This window comes from Suillus fuscotomentosus (genome assembly GCF_016647785.1).
Source record: "Suillus fuscotomentosus strain FC203 chromosome Unknown F5891scaffold_11, whole genome shotgun sequence".
Taxonomy (NCBI): Eukaryota; Fungi; Basidiomycota; class Agaricomycetes; order Boletales; family Suillaceae; genus Suillus; species Suillus fuscotomentosus.
The window spans coordinates 98,674-110,721 of NW_024539523.1; the positions used below are offsets into that span (position 1 = coordinate 98,674).

Consider the following 12,048-nt stretch of genomic DNA (forward strand, 5'->3'; position numbering starts at 1 on the left):
CAGACTCTCGTGAGTAATAGGCACGTACTAGTAGCAACGCTTATAACGGCGATAACAGGGAGAAATAGCCAACTAACCAAGGCTATTCTCTCGCCGATCATATCGATCAATGATCATCCGAACTTATCCCCACTTTCTCCCCACACGGTTTTGCATTTAGACTCCGTTGAAACACACTGACATCCGAGTTATTTGAAAGTGATGCAGAGGAGGTAACCTTACTTTTTGATCTTCGAAACATAGTACAAGTCGCAGTGTTCCTGGGACACGTATAGAATTGGCAGTGTCTTCACCTCGCTGGCCCGTAGTGGAACCGCATGAATCCGGCCGGATTCAACTGCAAGGTGAATGTGCAAGATACGGCCGGTCTGGGCGCACTCGTGATTCAAGATATGATGCAAACTGCCTACACCACGCCGCCACACTGCGCCACAGCGCCGGAATACGCAAAAGAATTCCTCAAAGCGTCCTGTAAAATATCTGATCAATGTACAGGGTATCGATAGTTAGAATCTGTGCTAAGAATACACGATTCAAAATCATTCATAACCCAACTCAGCATCAATTCGCACTCTCCACAAGTCCCTCCTCGTCAGTCATACACGACCGCCCCTCAAAAGTCTCAGCTCCTCCTCAATACGCTCCTCCATCTCTATTTGCTTCTTGCTCTTCTTCAGCGGAGGGAGGTCTCGGTAATGGTAGTGGAGAGGTCCTCGGTTGGGGTGGAGTGGTGCAATCCGCGAAAGCATTGTTCGCGAAGACCCCACCAATGGCAAATAAGAAGGGCCATTTGAGAATGGTGAATTTGGTTGTGAGTTGACACGCTGGATGAGCGCGAGCTCTCAGTGATATTGGAGTTAAGATGGTGAAGGCACGTGACTAGAGACGGGATGGGCCAACTACGATAGGAATCTTCTGGTAGAATACGAGTAAGAGTAAGCACCTTGGTTATTTCAGGCATTGCAATGATTTCAAATTCACCGTCGCATCGAGAGTCTTCGTCCTCGGGCAAATGGCTGCTTTGGTAAGGTGGCCTCGAATGAGTCATCCTCATTTTCACTATGTGAGAGAATCGCTTTGCCTTTGCATGTTTCAATTTCACAACGGGGGTGGGTTTCGGTGGTGCCTTCTTCTTCGATGTAGCTTTCAGTCCCTCTTCCTCAATGAAAGCATCGTTTTCGAGAGCAGTAAAACCTGCAGTTGGCACATCTGTGAGGAGTTTGTGCGCCTGCAATGCTATATGCAGGATTGACCTCCTCGAGGAATTCTGAGACTAAATGGTGTGACCGGAGGGTGGATGTCATCTGCAGCCAAGGTACTGCCTGGGATTGCAGATGCAGAACCGATGAGTGAGCCGGAGGAACGAGATTCATCGTCTTTGATGAAGTTGTCATATATTGCACTCGTAATTCGAGACTTTACGGCACAGGACGTGGGTGCGGTTTAGACTTTGGTACAGGCGGAGTCTGTGACAGACTTGCCCCCAAACTGTCCATTTCCCGGACGTTCTCAGTGCACACATACCCGCCACACCCATCGTCGATACACTATGAGTTTACCCAAACCCGTGCTCTACCCCAACAGTCTATGACAGCTCCTTCGTTGTACTCATCCACCTCAGACTCCTGCCCTTTTTTTGCTGTTCGCGGCGCTTCAATTTTGGTCTCAAGGTCTAACAATTGCCCACAGGCCTAGCCACTCTCAAACTTCAAGCTTACACTATATATATCACCTCGACCATGGCAGAACCATTTACATTTCACCTCAGGCACCTTAGCTTTCAACATGATGAAACCCAGCAAGGATCGGTCTTCAGTAAGGACGTTCCAGGACTTCTTAATACCGAACTCTTCACTAATTTTGTATCATGCGCCGATAACAGAAACAGAAACAGAAACACGGACGTGATCATGATCAACGAAGAGCTCATCCAGCTGTCGACCTCAGTTCCATACCTTTATCCACCATACCATCTGGAGAACGTGGTCGGATTCGGTCGACGCACACAGGGTTTGGCTTGGGCCACAATGATACGAAGTCTCTTCAGTCTCAGGTATGTCATAATAGCGCTTCGAAGTCTACCCCTAGCTCACTAGTTGTATTATTTCAGAGATCTGTTCACCCACCATCGCTTCCTTCTATCACTTCTAACAAAGGTCTCATAGCTTATTCGGGCTTCAACCACGCGCATCAACAGTGGTTGGGTCCTGTTGAGCCACCGGCGGTTTGTATTGATTGTGAGGCAGTCGTTTTTATTATCGTGATATGCGTGTTGATATTCATCGTTAGGTGCGAATCCTAGCCACAGCGTACCTGCTCATTGCTCGCATGCATCCTCGCAACTGTATCCTGTCAACTCGACAATAGAGATGTCCCTGGCCCATAGAGAACATAAAGGCGTTGTCAGAGATGATAGTCCCCTGCAGACGCCACGTGGAGGACCCGAAGGGCCTTTTTCTGTGAGTTGCAGTTTTTCGCACATAGTAGACGGAATGGAGTTCAAGTTCATCGTATAGGATCAGGCTTTACACTGTCGTTCAATGCCAACCTATAAAGGAAAGCACAAAGACATTGTTGAGCAGCGGACCTCGGGCAGATCAATTAACGGCACGGGTAGTCATGTAAATTGTTTTGTCACGTCACATCAGTTATTTACTCACGTTCAGCAACAGGTTGGAGGTAATGGCTTCCTAAGAATTATGCCTGCAGACATCGACCCTTTCCTGAAGTTAGAAGGGTTTGCTCGCACTATCGAAACACTCTATTTACAGGATGCGCTGTGGCAGCCATTGGTACGTCTTGGCACATATATTGCAGGACAACTCGACTTCATGGTATGTAGCACCATTCGCTTTGAGTGGCATTGGCTCACCAGTAGTAGAGGAGACAGGATACATCTCTCGGTCCCTTCTTTTCGGCCGTTGATCACGATAATGTTCCTGGAAATGCAACAACGTGGATCTCCGCTTGGCTTACAATTCGCCCACGGACTGACGCTGTTACTGGCATCTCAATCAATCATTTTCATCCTCCTCCTGAATTTTTCTCCACTACACAAGACCGCGAATGGGACAAATTCGCTGCAGGTGGTCCCTCTCTTGTATTTGAGATTCTTCTTGGATTGCGCCACTGCCACTTCAGAGCTACGCGGGAAGAAATTGTCATGACGGCAAGTGAGTGGACGTTGTGGGTGAAAGATGTTACATGCGCCCTAGATTGCATAGTTGATATGTGGGCCAGCCCTTGATGTACACTCGGTGCATACTGATCGCCTCGTAGACTTCAGGATAAAGAGAAATTTCGCCGTATGATTGCAAGGCTTTACAGTCGGTTGGAAGCTCAGAAGAACCCTCTTGTGACTACCCAAATCGTTCGCCCATCCGCCAGTGACATCCAAATTTACATGGACCCCAGCTTAACGACGTTGGATGCAAATCATTTGTAAGTTTTTCTTCATTAGTTGTGTCGTTTCTGAAAATTTGTTAGGGTGGGGTGCGAGCTTTCGTCTTCGACATCTAGGTATCCTTTTTTCTTTCAGTGACAACAAAAATGATCGCCTCCATGTTAATTTTATCCCTGACAGCCAAGCAATTTCGAAAGAAGACCCCAAGCTTCCGGGATCTAGTTTGTCCATCCATACTACGGAAAATAGGTGCGGTGATGACCATTATCAAATCAAAATAGTCACCTATTCGCATCACAACAGCGAACTCGCCCAGGAATTACTACCTAGCCTTCAGGGCTACACACCAGATGTATCGTAAGTCTGTTTTTTTTTGATAATTCATTGCTCACAGATCCAAACAGGCGCAAACGCTCTATTGCGCCCCCTCCCCCACAAGACCCGAAGAGGATGAAGGTTGAAGACGAAAATTCCCAGGGCGAGTAAATTCAAATCTGGACGTAGATCGCAACATGAGTCAGGAGTCGGGCAGCCGAAAACAGGTGGCATGAGGAACATAGTACCACCTTGCGATGAACGGGCACCGATCATTAACAAAGATAAAAGACAGAGGTCGACCATTTTAGCAGACTGATGGCGTCGTGTACTGGAAGATCAGCAATCATTTGTCACACTAAAAGCCTTGGCATATATCAACCCTAGAGCTCTCGCAAAGTATTTGTCCACTGACTCGGAGTTCGGGTCATCGTGTATCAGTACCTGGCCTTGACCAATGGTTAAGTAACTTAAGTCGGACGTCCTGGAAGAAGGCCAAGACAAGCGGCGTGCATGGAATTATGTCATCCTATAGTCGCCACGGCTACCATGTCGCGCTCTCTGAATCACTGATGGACCGCCGACATTTTTATAGGTCTCATTCCTCATGTTCCCGATGATCCAATTTGAGATGGACCATTCATTCGTCCTCACACTGCGTTTTGGTGTGCAATGAATGCACTTTACGAGCTTGTATTCGTCTTCCTGCTGTTCCAAAATTTGAACTCTGCGCGACAAATGATGACTCCTACACGGCCTTTGCCTGAGAAGAGCTATGCAGAAAAATAGAAGGTATTTTCAAGGTCCCTATATGATTCTGCAGTATTGATAGGTCTACAACACGCAATCAATATATTTCGTCTAACGCTCTGGGGTAGTTTAGCAAGGCCGTGAGAAGTTCCATGCAATGGCAGTTTCTCCAAATACGAGTGGGATTTACGGCGTGCTCAGGCCTTTGATGCCCTTGATGATCTCCGCCGGCACCTCCGCCTTTGAACACATCTATACAAGTTCAAGGATGCTCAAATTCGCGGTCAGCGGGCAAATACACGTGCAGGCATTATCATCAAGAACGTCGAAATCAACGTATCCGTGGCTGCTGAGCGCTATCACAGAGCCTGGAACACATTAAGTGCTCTTGCACCTTCCCTAGCCAGGGACGCATGGACGACAGAGCTGCCAAAGTTAGAGGAAGGGGACATCCGAGGGATGGGAGACAGCGCATTTGGAGAGTCGAGCGGGAACTGCATATTGTCGTGGATATGGAAAGCACGAGGTGTAGCTACTGCATGGATGGAGGGTGAGGCAGTTCTCTCAGAAGGTGAGTGACCACCTTGTGTCAATACTTTGGCTGAATGTTTTGTTAGCTTTGCATGTAGATCGAGGGCCCGTGCCAACCAGTGGGTCGAAGAAGTGGAACTCCTGCTTGAAGAGATGCAGCGTGTCAGTGCTTTTCTTGCATGGCATGCTGTGTGGTGGGACGAGCAGGCCACACGAAGGGTAGGCCTAGATGATGCTTCATTGGAAGGCATCCGAGGCTATGCCAAATGCCAAGCGGCCCAGCGCAGGTCTATGAGAGATGTATTCCTCACCAAGTGGAGTATTGTACCCTCATCTCGCTCTGTGAAACAGATTAATTCTTGCTCTAGCATGACAAAGAGAAGGCACTCGTACATAAAAGTTGGACAGCCGCCCGCCCTCCTTCATCCCGAAGCAACCGCAGCTCCCGTTTAGTACTGTCGGTACATCTTGACATCTTTACTCGCGTGATCGACACAGTGTTCTCAAGAAGCTACAACCCAGGCCAAAGTCTCAGAGAACTTTGATGTTGAGAGTACCGCTATAGGAATGGTGTTTGGTGAGGTGGCTTGCCGTTCCTGACACGCTTTGACTTGACTGGACCCCAAAGCTAGGGCAAGCGGAGTCAGAGATCACTGGTAGCGCGGTCTGAAATGTACCAATCCCGCGGCCCAACTTCTAAATGATTCAAAATGATCAAGTATTCAAAATGATCAAGTCAGGTTCGTCGAATTCATCATGTCTACACCAGTGCCTGACACACCGCCTAGCACTCCGCCGTTGGATACTTTGATATCTGTCCCACGATTGTTTGGAACTGACTCTACATCCCGTTCATTTCCGTAAGCTCATTTGTATGATTTTAGTCTTGAGATCGAGCTTGCTAATAGGCTACCCACCGAAAGCACAATGGCACAGAAGAACATTTCCTCATTAGGACAGAAGACTGTGCCTTCTACAACGTCAAGTGCTCCCACTCGTCGCGCGAGTCCCAGAAAGGCTGTAAGCGGCCTCTGCTTGCCAAACTCCAACCGGGGTGGTTCATACTGCTACAAGCGACTGCTATTTGGTATGCATCGATCTTGATATGTTGATCTTGATAATGAATTATCCAGCAGGTGGTAGTAACCACATTAATGTTCCGTTGAAGCTTTTGTCTGGGCAACTACCTAGAATGGTGGGACTTATTCAGTTGTCTGGTCATATATTTCTATAACCTGATATATGTTTCTTCATCTTCCAACAGCAATGTTTCTTTTGCCGACAAGGTGGCGAAGTAGCAACATGCTCTTCATGTACATCGTTCGCAGCGTGTTTTACGGCAAACGGATTTCAAGGTTGTATCCCAGGACAACTCATGGACCAATGGAAGTGTCCAAAGTGCCTCCAGGATGCCGGCAAGCCGATCCCAGTATGCAATTCTAATATGAGCGCATCCATTACTTAATTTAACATATACAGTACGCAATTCCAACCCTTTCTGTCGGTGGCAGCCGCTTCGGAATGTCCTCCGAACCACTGGTTATTTACAATATATATTTCGACAATGCCCATTCTGGAAACCCAGCTGAAGCTTCTGCCCGTCTGTTAGAATCGATGTGCTACGGACGCTACATTGGAAATGTGAGTTGCGATCTCTCCCGACATCATTTCCTCATACCGTTACAGCCACGGAGTTTAGATGCACTGCAGTTGAAATTCACAGATCTTGCAGATGGAAAAAGCAAAAAGCAAATAGCTTGGAATAGAAGCGTAATTCTCGAGCATCAGCAGTAAGTCGGTTTTCTTGTTGATCTAACTCCTCATTGATATGCCCTTGGTCCTAAGATCCTCTCGTTTGATCATCATTATCAATACTCACGCAAATCCTGAGGATGGCAGATTGCTCTACGGATCAGGCAAATTCGCGAGTCTTGATGCAGTGGGTGAATTATTGGGGACTATAACCCTTTTGCAGTATTAAGATGTCCACACCACAGATCCTTAGTCACATCCTTGATCTTTCCGTGATCAAAAATTACAGAAAATCATTTTTGTTTCTGGTCACATGCGGAGGCTTTGTCAAGTATGCGCTTGAGGAACTCAAATCTAGTTGGTAGGGAATACACAACCACTGGGAGATTTCGCACTCATGCATTTTATAGCCAGTGGTTTTCTTCAGCTATTGCATTTGGTGCCGACAGTGTGGATCCGCTCCTAGTGTCCACTCAATTTTTGTTCACTCTAATGGATTTTCATATCTTTGGTTGTGAACCGTTTGATTTGGCTGTGCATCGCGCATACAAGAAGGAAGTTGCTTCTCACACCTCTGTTTATATTGCAAACCAGTCTCAGGTTGGACGCCTTATTGAATGTGCTTGGCGGCGGCGGCCCAACGGTGTGGATGTCCGATGCTGCAATACACCTGCAAAATATGTAGCAACTCGGCCACACAAGGGAAAGGATGTGGCAATCTTCCGGTGTCGGGAAAAAACGCATCCAGAGGGAGTGACACGTGTCCAATACATCGAACCATTGCTCGATGCTGACGGGGTGAGGAAAATTTATGGGAAACGTGGGGACTTCCGGTATATGTTCGAGTTTGTATGATGAGCTCTGTTGAATGTATATTTCAAAGCAAGACATCCTGAGGGTGTAATATATTACTCTATTTTGTTTTCCTTCCTGCATGCCAACTATGAATGCGCGGGGCATAACAGCCTCCTCAATAGCCGCCGAAGCCTGTAACGCTCGTCTTATGTTGATGAATCATGCTGGCTTTTGACGAGCGTTGTGACACAGCCTCGGCCTCTTCAAGATTTTCCTTCTTTGCCGTGCACCACTTCTTTGTCTCCTGCTCTGCTGCCCGTCCTCTTGAGAAAAAAAGGACTTCATATGCTGTTCTTCACGCTTGATGACGAGTCTTCGGGGGCCACAACATCATGATAGATTGATGTCAAAGAGGTGGAAGAGTCCTTCGATTGCAGGGTCTTGGGCTAATCGGAACGACGAAACTAGGTCCTGTAGTAAGTGCACTGTTCTTGTCTTTCGGCTCGCCTGCCCAATGCTGATGATGCTCTGGCCGCGTCCCGCTCCACAAAGAAGAACTCATTCCTCGTTCTCACTGGCACCCAACTTACGGCACTTGCAAATATGATTCGTCTTGAGAAGGTGTTCAGACCTTTACACATTTCGATGGCATATCGGTTGCTATCGCAGGCGCAGACTCCATATATTGTCACATTGTGCCACGAGCGTTTCGTTTCTGCTCAAGGCTTGTGTCCGGCTTGCGGCGCCGAGAATTGATCAAGGCGTGTTCATAGGCTCCCATAAGGGGGTAAATATATATATAAGGATCCGTTGAAAGTGTTTTCGAGTCTAGTAAGAATGAATCCACCTATCATACGCGAGATCCTGACAAAGGGTTCTAGAGTGGCCAAATTCCTTCTCTTTAGCCACGATGGCAAGGTTCTACTCTCATGTGGTGGGTGCTTACATTAGTTATCTTTCAAAGCAGTCAATGAACAATCCTCATCGGATGTGCATAGAAGAAGATACCCTTGATTTTTGGGAGCTTTCCAACTCTCGCCGCATGGCTTCTATCTCATTACTGTCTCCCCCAAAGGTGGCTGTGTGGATGCAACCGATATCTCCGACTAGTTCCTATGACATGCGCGTTGCGTGCGTACTACAAGATGGGGCTATCGTTGTGCACTCTTTAACTCAAGAATATCAACCCATCGCTGGTTTCGATACCCCGTTTTATCCTCATGGTCACAATGCGAATATCAAGTGTATTGCCTACAGTAACATGTATCAATTGTTTGTAACGTCAGCCGATGGGACTCTCAGCGTTTCCAAAGTGGGTTTATCAGGTGTCGTAAAAGTAATTCTGTCATGAATGCATGAATCTAATATTTTCAAGGCTTCATTCAACGACAATGGTCTATGACTTCTGGAGCAGAAATGGCGCAAATCAGCCATGTCTCATTCTCCTTGTCCGAAACAAGCTTACACATCTGTTATATGCACGAGAAGATCATGTGAGCTGTACGTCATACTATATAGTTTCCTGATTTATGAGCTGAAACAGATTGGAAATTGATGCGTTCAACGGCAGTGAAAAGAGACGCTTATCAGTAGCACACTCCATGTTAGTCCCGCAGTGCTATTTTAAATAACTTGGCCGCTGATATTTTGATAGCTCATCTGCCGTCCTGTCGCCCACCAGGGACAGGCTTCTGTTGCATAATGTCAAAACCGGATTTCATATGGTGGACGTCACCACATATACCTCTTGTTCCCTTCGATTCCATGTCAATGCTGTTGATTGCCGGCCTCTGTCAGCAGCGTTCATCAACAGAGGTAAACATCTGGTAGCGCACGATGGCTATGGGAAAATATTCTTTTGGGAATCGGCCTCTGCCAATCTATTGTGGTCAACTGAATCGGGATGTTGTACGTGCTAAAACTCTCCCGCACGCTAGTATTTGCTGATGGTTTCGTGCACAGTAAATGTACGGGCGCTGGCGGTGAGTCAAAACTTCAATAATATTATGTACACCTTGTAATGATGATCTCTGTGCGGTCCTGTAAGGCGCCGGCCACAGAAACTCAGTTTTGTTCTCTGGCGTTTGCTGGAGAACTTATAACGAACACAACCGAAGATCGTTGTCACATCATATTCGCCTAGCAACTCACCCGTAAGATATGCACCTAAGCTTTCAACTTATGTAGTGACTCACAGATCTTTGTCAGAGCCCGGACTATTAGAACCCGAGCGTTCACGTATCATGAACAACATTACTGCTCCGAGGAGAAAATTAACCCACTCACCTGTCCAAGAAGAATCAGGATTGCAATCTCAAGATAACCACTATGGAGAGGGCTTGCAGCCATCGCTCTACGACACTTTGTCACACCAGACCCGCTGTTCAAGCGATAACAAAAGCAGCTATCAAGATCAAGGTAAGCATGACGCACTGTTCGTACTTCCCTGGAATTGAAGTGGGATGCAAGGCGTGCAAACAGATGCTATTGAACCTTGGTTGACTCACACTGGCGTGTCCCCTTTATGTAGCATTCCCATGAGTGCGTCGGTTACGTTTCATATTTTCTTTTCGCCTGTAACTCATTTCTGTCCAGATCCATGCATTCAGGATGGTCTTATACCTAATCATCCCGGGCTGACACATACGCTGCATGCATGCAAGATAGAAGACCTTGATTCGAATTCTCAGAGCAAGGATGCAAATTCAGCGCTTCCACTGTCTAGCCTCCACGTCACTGCACAACACATCTCTATTCCTACAACTAAGATAATCCCAAACGATGAAGATTCCACGCCTGAATTCACATCGATCTTGGGTGCCAAGCCAGTGCTAGCTATTCACACAGGGGAATCGTTTCTAGGATCCGGCAGGTTTGCGTACTGGATGGTCCTCCATGAGAAGAGACATCGATGCATGCCTATGATTTTCAGGGCGATGGCCAAAGTACTAACTTATCTCACATGTTTGAGCGCCTTGACTATTTTCCTGTGTCCGACACCGGCGGAGGATTACATGGAGGTTCTTAGGGCTACTGACTACAAGTGTTATGCGAGTGTTTTGTCTGACAACTTTAATCCTACCTAGACTTAGTAATAGCACTTGGTTTGGGTGAAAATCCCGGTGTCAAATCAATGTGGCGCATTCAGGTGGTCTGATGATGGAGACCATGCATCAGTGGCGGTTAAACTGACATCAGGTCGATGATTCACCGCTTGATCAATTAATTTTGACAGACATGGACCAGGCGACGGGTGTGTTTGAGGAGCAGCTGGCTGAGTAGAGACAGATATGCGTTCTGAGGTGCGATGTCATCGATTGGGGGATAAAAATGGGAACTAAGATTGTGACTGACTCGAATACAATAAACGAGACTTGGGCGCTTCAGCTGTACAGCATAATACAAGCTGTGAAGTAATCACGAGAATGTCACATGTAACTATGGTACCAGCTCGGACTTCCAGTGCACTTGACTCTGACTCGACTTAAACGCTCATTGTATCTTGGCGTCAAAACATATCGTAGTAAGTGACGATTGTTGAATGAAAGCTGATCGCTGACTCAGATGATCAATAATCTGAATCAGTGTGAGAAAATTTTCAGCTCTCAGATCATACCGTGACTTTCGAGTTCACCTTTCGCCTTGACATAACTTATCGCCTTCATAGCGCTACGCCTCATAACTTGTCTCTCAGGTTTTCAGCATGCGCAATCGGAATCATGTTCGGAGGTCTAGGACGTCCGTCTAAGCCACCATTCGAGGACGTCAATAAGGTTTGTTTTGTCTCGTTCTTAATACCCTCTTCAACTAGCTGTGCACCTCTGCAGACTCCGTAGTAATAATTGGATGCCAGTGCTTTTGACCTCATACGCGTGCTCACCTTCGGGTAAATATATACTGGCACCCAGCATCTCGATCAAACTAAATGTTGCGTAGCATTTGAGTCCGCCATGAAAGTCGTATGACGTACGTGCTGCACATCTCTTCCTTTACTCCCTTTCTTGATCCTGCCACACCTAATTTCATACTTGAAGCAGATAGTTGCTCCCATGAGCACGTACATCGCCGCATGGTCATTGTCAGGCAACGATACCTGGTGAATATACTGTTCCATTTCACTCAGAGACGGTGACCCCGTTACAGCGTATGTTTCTTCGTTTCAATGGTAATTTCACTTTGCCTGTCAGGGTAACAACTCCGTCTCTCGCGAAATGCACTCTAACTCTTGCATTTATTGCCACTACATCTTGCGTACGGCCCACGGGACCTTGCGCTCCGCCCGGTACCTACTGAATTATGATTGACAGATTGACAGAACCCCTAATCGTCTGTATTCCCAGAACCATCCACCACTGGCCCAGTTGCCAAAGTTAACCTTCATCGATCTAATGTCGTGGATTAGGGATAGTGCCTTGGAGGAGCACGACCCATTACTCAGTATCTCTGACGATGGCGAACTTTTTTTTCTTTTGTTTTTTTTCTTCTTCTCAATCGTCACCCTA

General features: G+C 46.9%; 5 protein-coding genes across 5 annotated transcripts; 4 read left to right on the forward strand and 1 right to left on the reverse strand.

The window, feature by feature from the left end:
- Positions 1-591: 591 nt before the first annotated feature.
- F5891DRAFT_1208242 (uncharacterized protein) lies at positions 592-1,537 on the reverse strand (the record flags this gene model as incomplete). Its single annotated transcript, XM_041369112.1, has 4 exons — positions 592-841; positions 904-1,228; positions 1,288-1,376; positions 1,525-1,537. The coding sequence occupies 4 exons, from the start codon at positions 1,535-1,537 to the stop codon at positions 597-599; spliced, it is 672 nt and encodes a 223-aa protein (XP_041229341.1). The 3' UTR covers positions 592-596.
- Positions 1,538-1,910: 373 nt separating this feature from the next.
- On the forward strand, positions 1,911-3,889 carry F5891DRAFT_977335 (uncharacterized protein; the record flags this gene model as incomplete). Its single annotated transcript, XM_041376697.1, has 11 exons — positions 1,911-2,053; positions 2,089-2,237; positions 2,290-2,459; positions 2,517-2,621; positions 2,673-2,792; positions 2,882-3,173; positions 3,216-3,231; positions 3,280-3,441; positions 3,584-3,652; positions 3,707-3,760; positions 3,808-3,889. The coding sequence occupies 11 exons, from the start codon at positions 1,911-1,913 to the stop codon at positions 3,887-3,889; spliced, it is 1,362 nt and encodes a 453-aa protein (XP_041229342.1).
- An 828-nt stretch (positions 3,890-4,717) lies between these two features.
- Positions 4,718-5,293, forward strand: F5891DRAFT_900924 (uncharacterized protein; the record flags this gene model as incomplete). Its single annotated transcript, XM_041373462.1, has 2 exons — positions 4,718-5,043; positions 5,086-5,293. Coding segments are annotated over 2 exons (534 nt in total), but the record flags the coding sequence as incomplete, so codon positions are not given.
- Positions 5,294-5,755: 462 nt separating this feature from the next.
- On the forward strand, positions 5,756-7,606 carry F5891DRAFT_1184718 (uncharacterized protein; the record flags this gene model as incomplete). The annotated part of the gene is made up of 9 exons (XM_041366478.1): positions 5,756-5,826; positions 5,884-6,086; positions 6,136-6,194; positions 6,264-6,428; positions 6,479-6,640; positions 6,686-6,789; positions 6,845-6,938; positions 6,997-7,112; positions 7,162-7,606. 9 exons carry the CDS (start codon positions 5,756-5,758, stop codon positions 7,604-7,606), a joined length of 1,419 nt encoding a protein of 472 aa, XP_041229344.1.
- Positions 7,607-8,456: 850 nt separating this feature from the next.
- On the forward strand, positions 8,457-10,632 carry F5891DRAFT_1184719 (uncharacterized protein; the record flags this gene model as incomplete). The annotated part of the gene is made up of 9 exons (XM_041366479.1): positions 8,457-8,871; positions 8,922-9,039; positions 9,090-9,149; positions 9,201-9,454; positions 9,509-9,528; positions 9,690-9,699; positions 9,755-9,964; positions 10,016-10,087; positions 10,142-10,632. 9 exons carry the CDS (start codon positions 8,457-8,459, stop codon positions 10,630-10,632), a joined length of 1,650 nt encoding a protein of 549 aa, XP_041229345.1.
- Between the last annotated feature and the right edge of the window lie 1,416 nt (positions 10,633-12,048).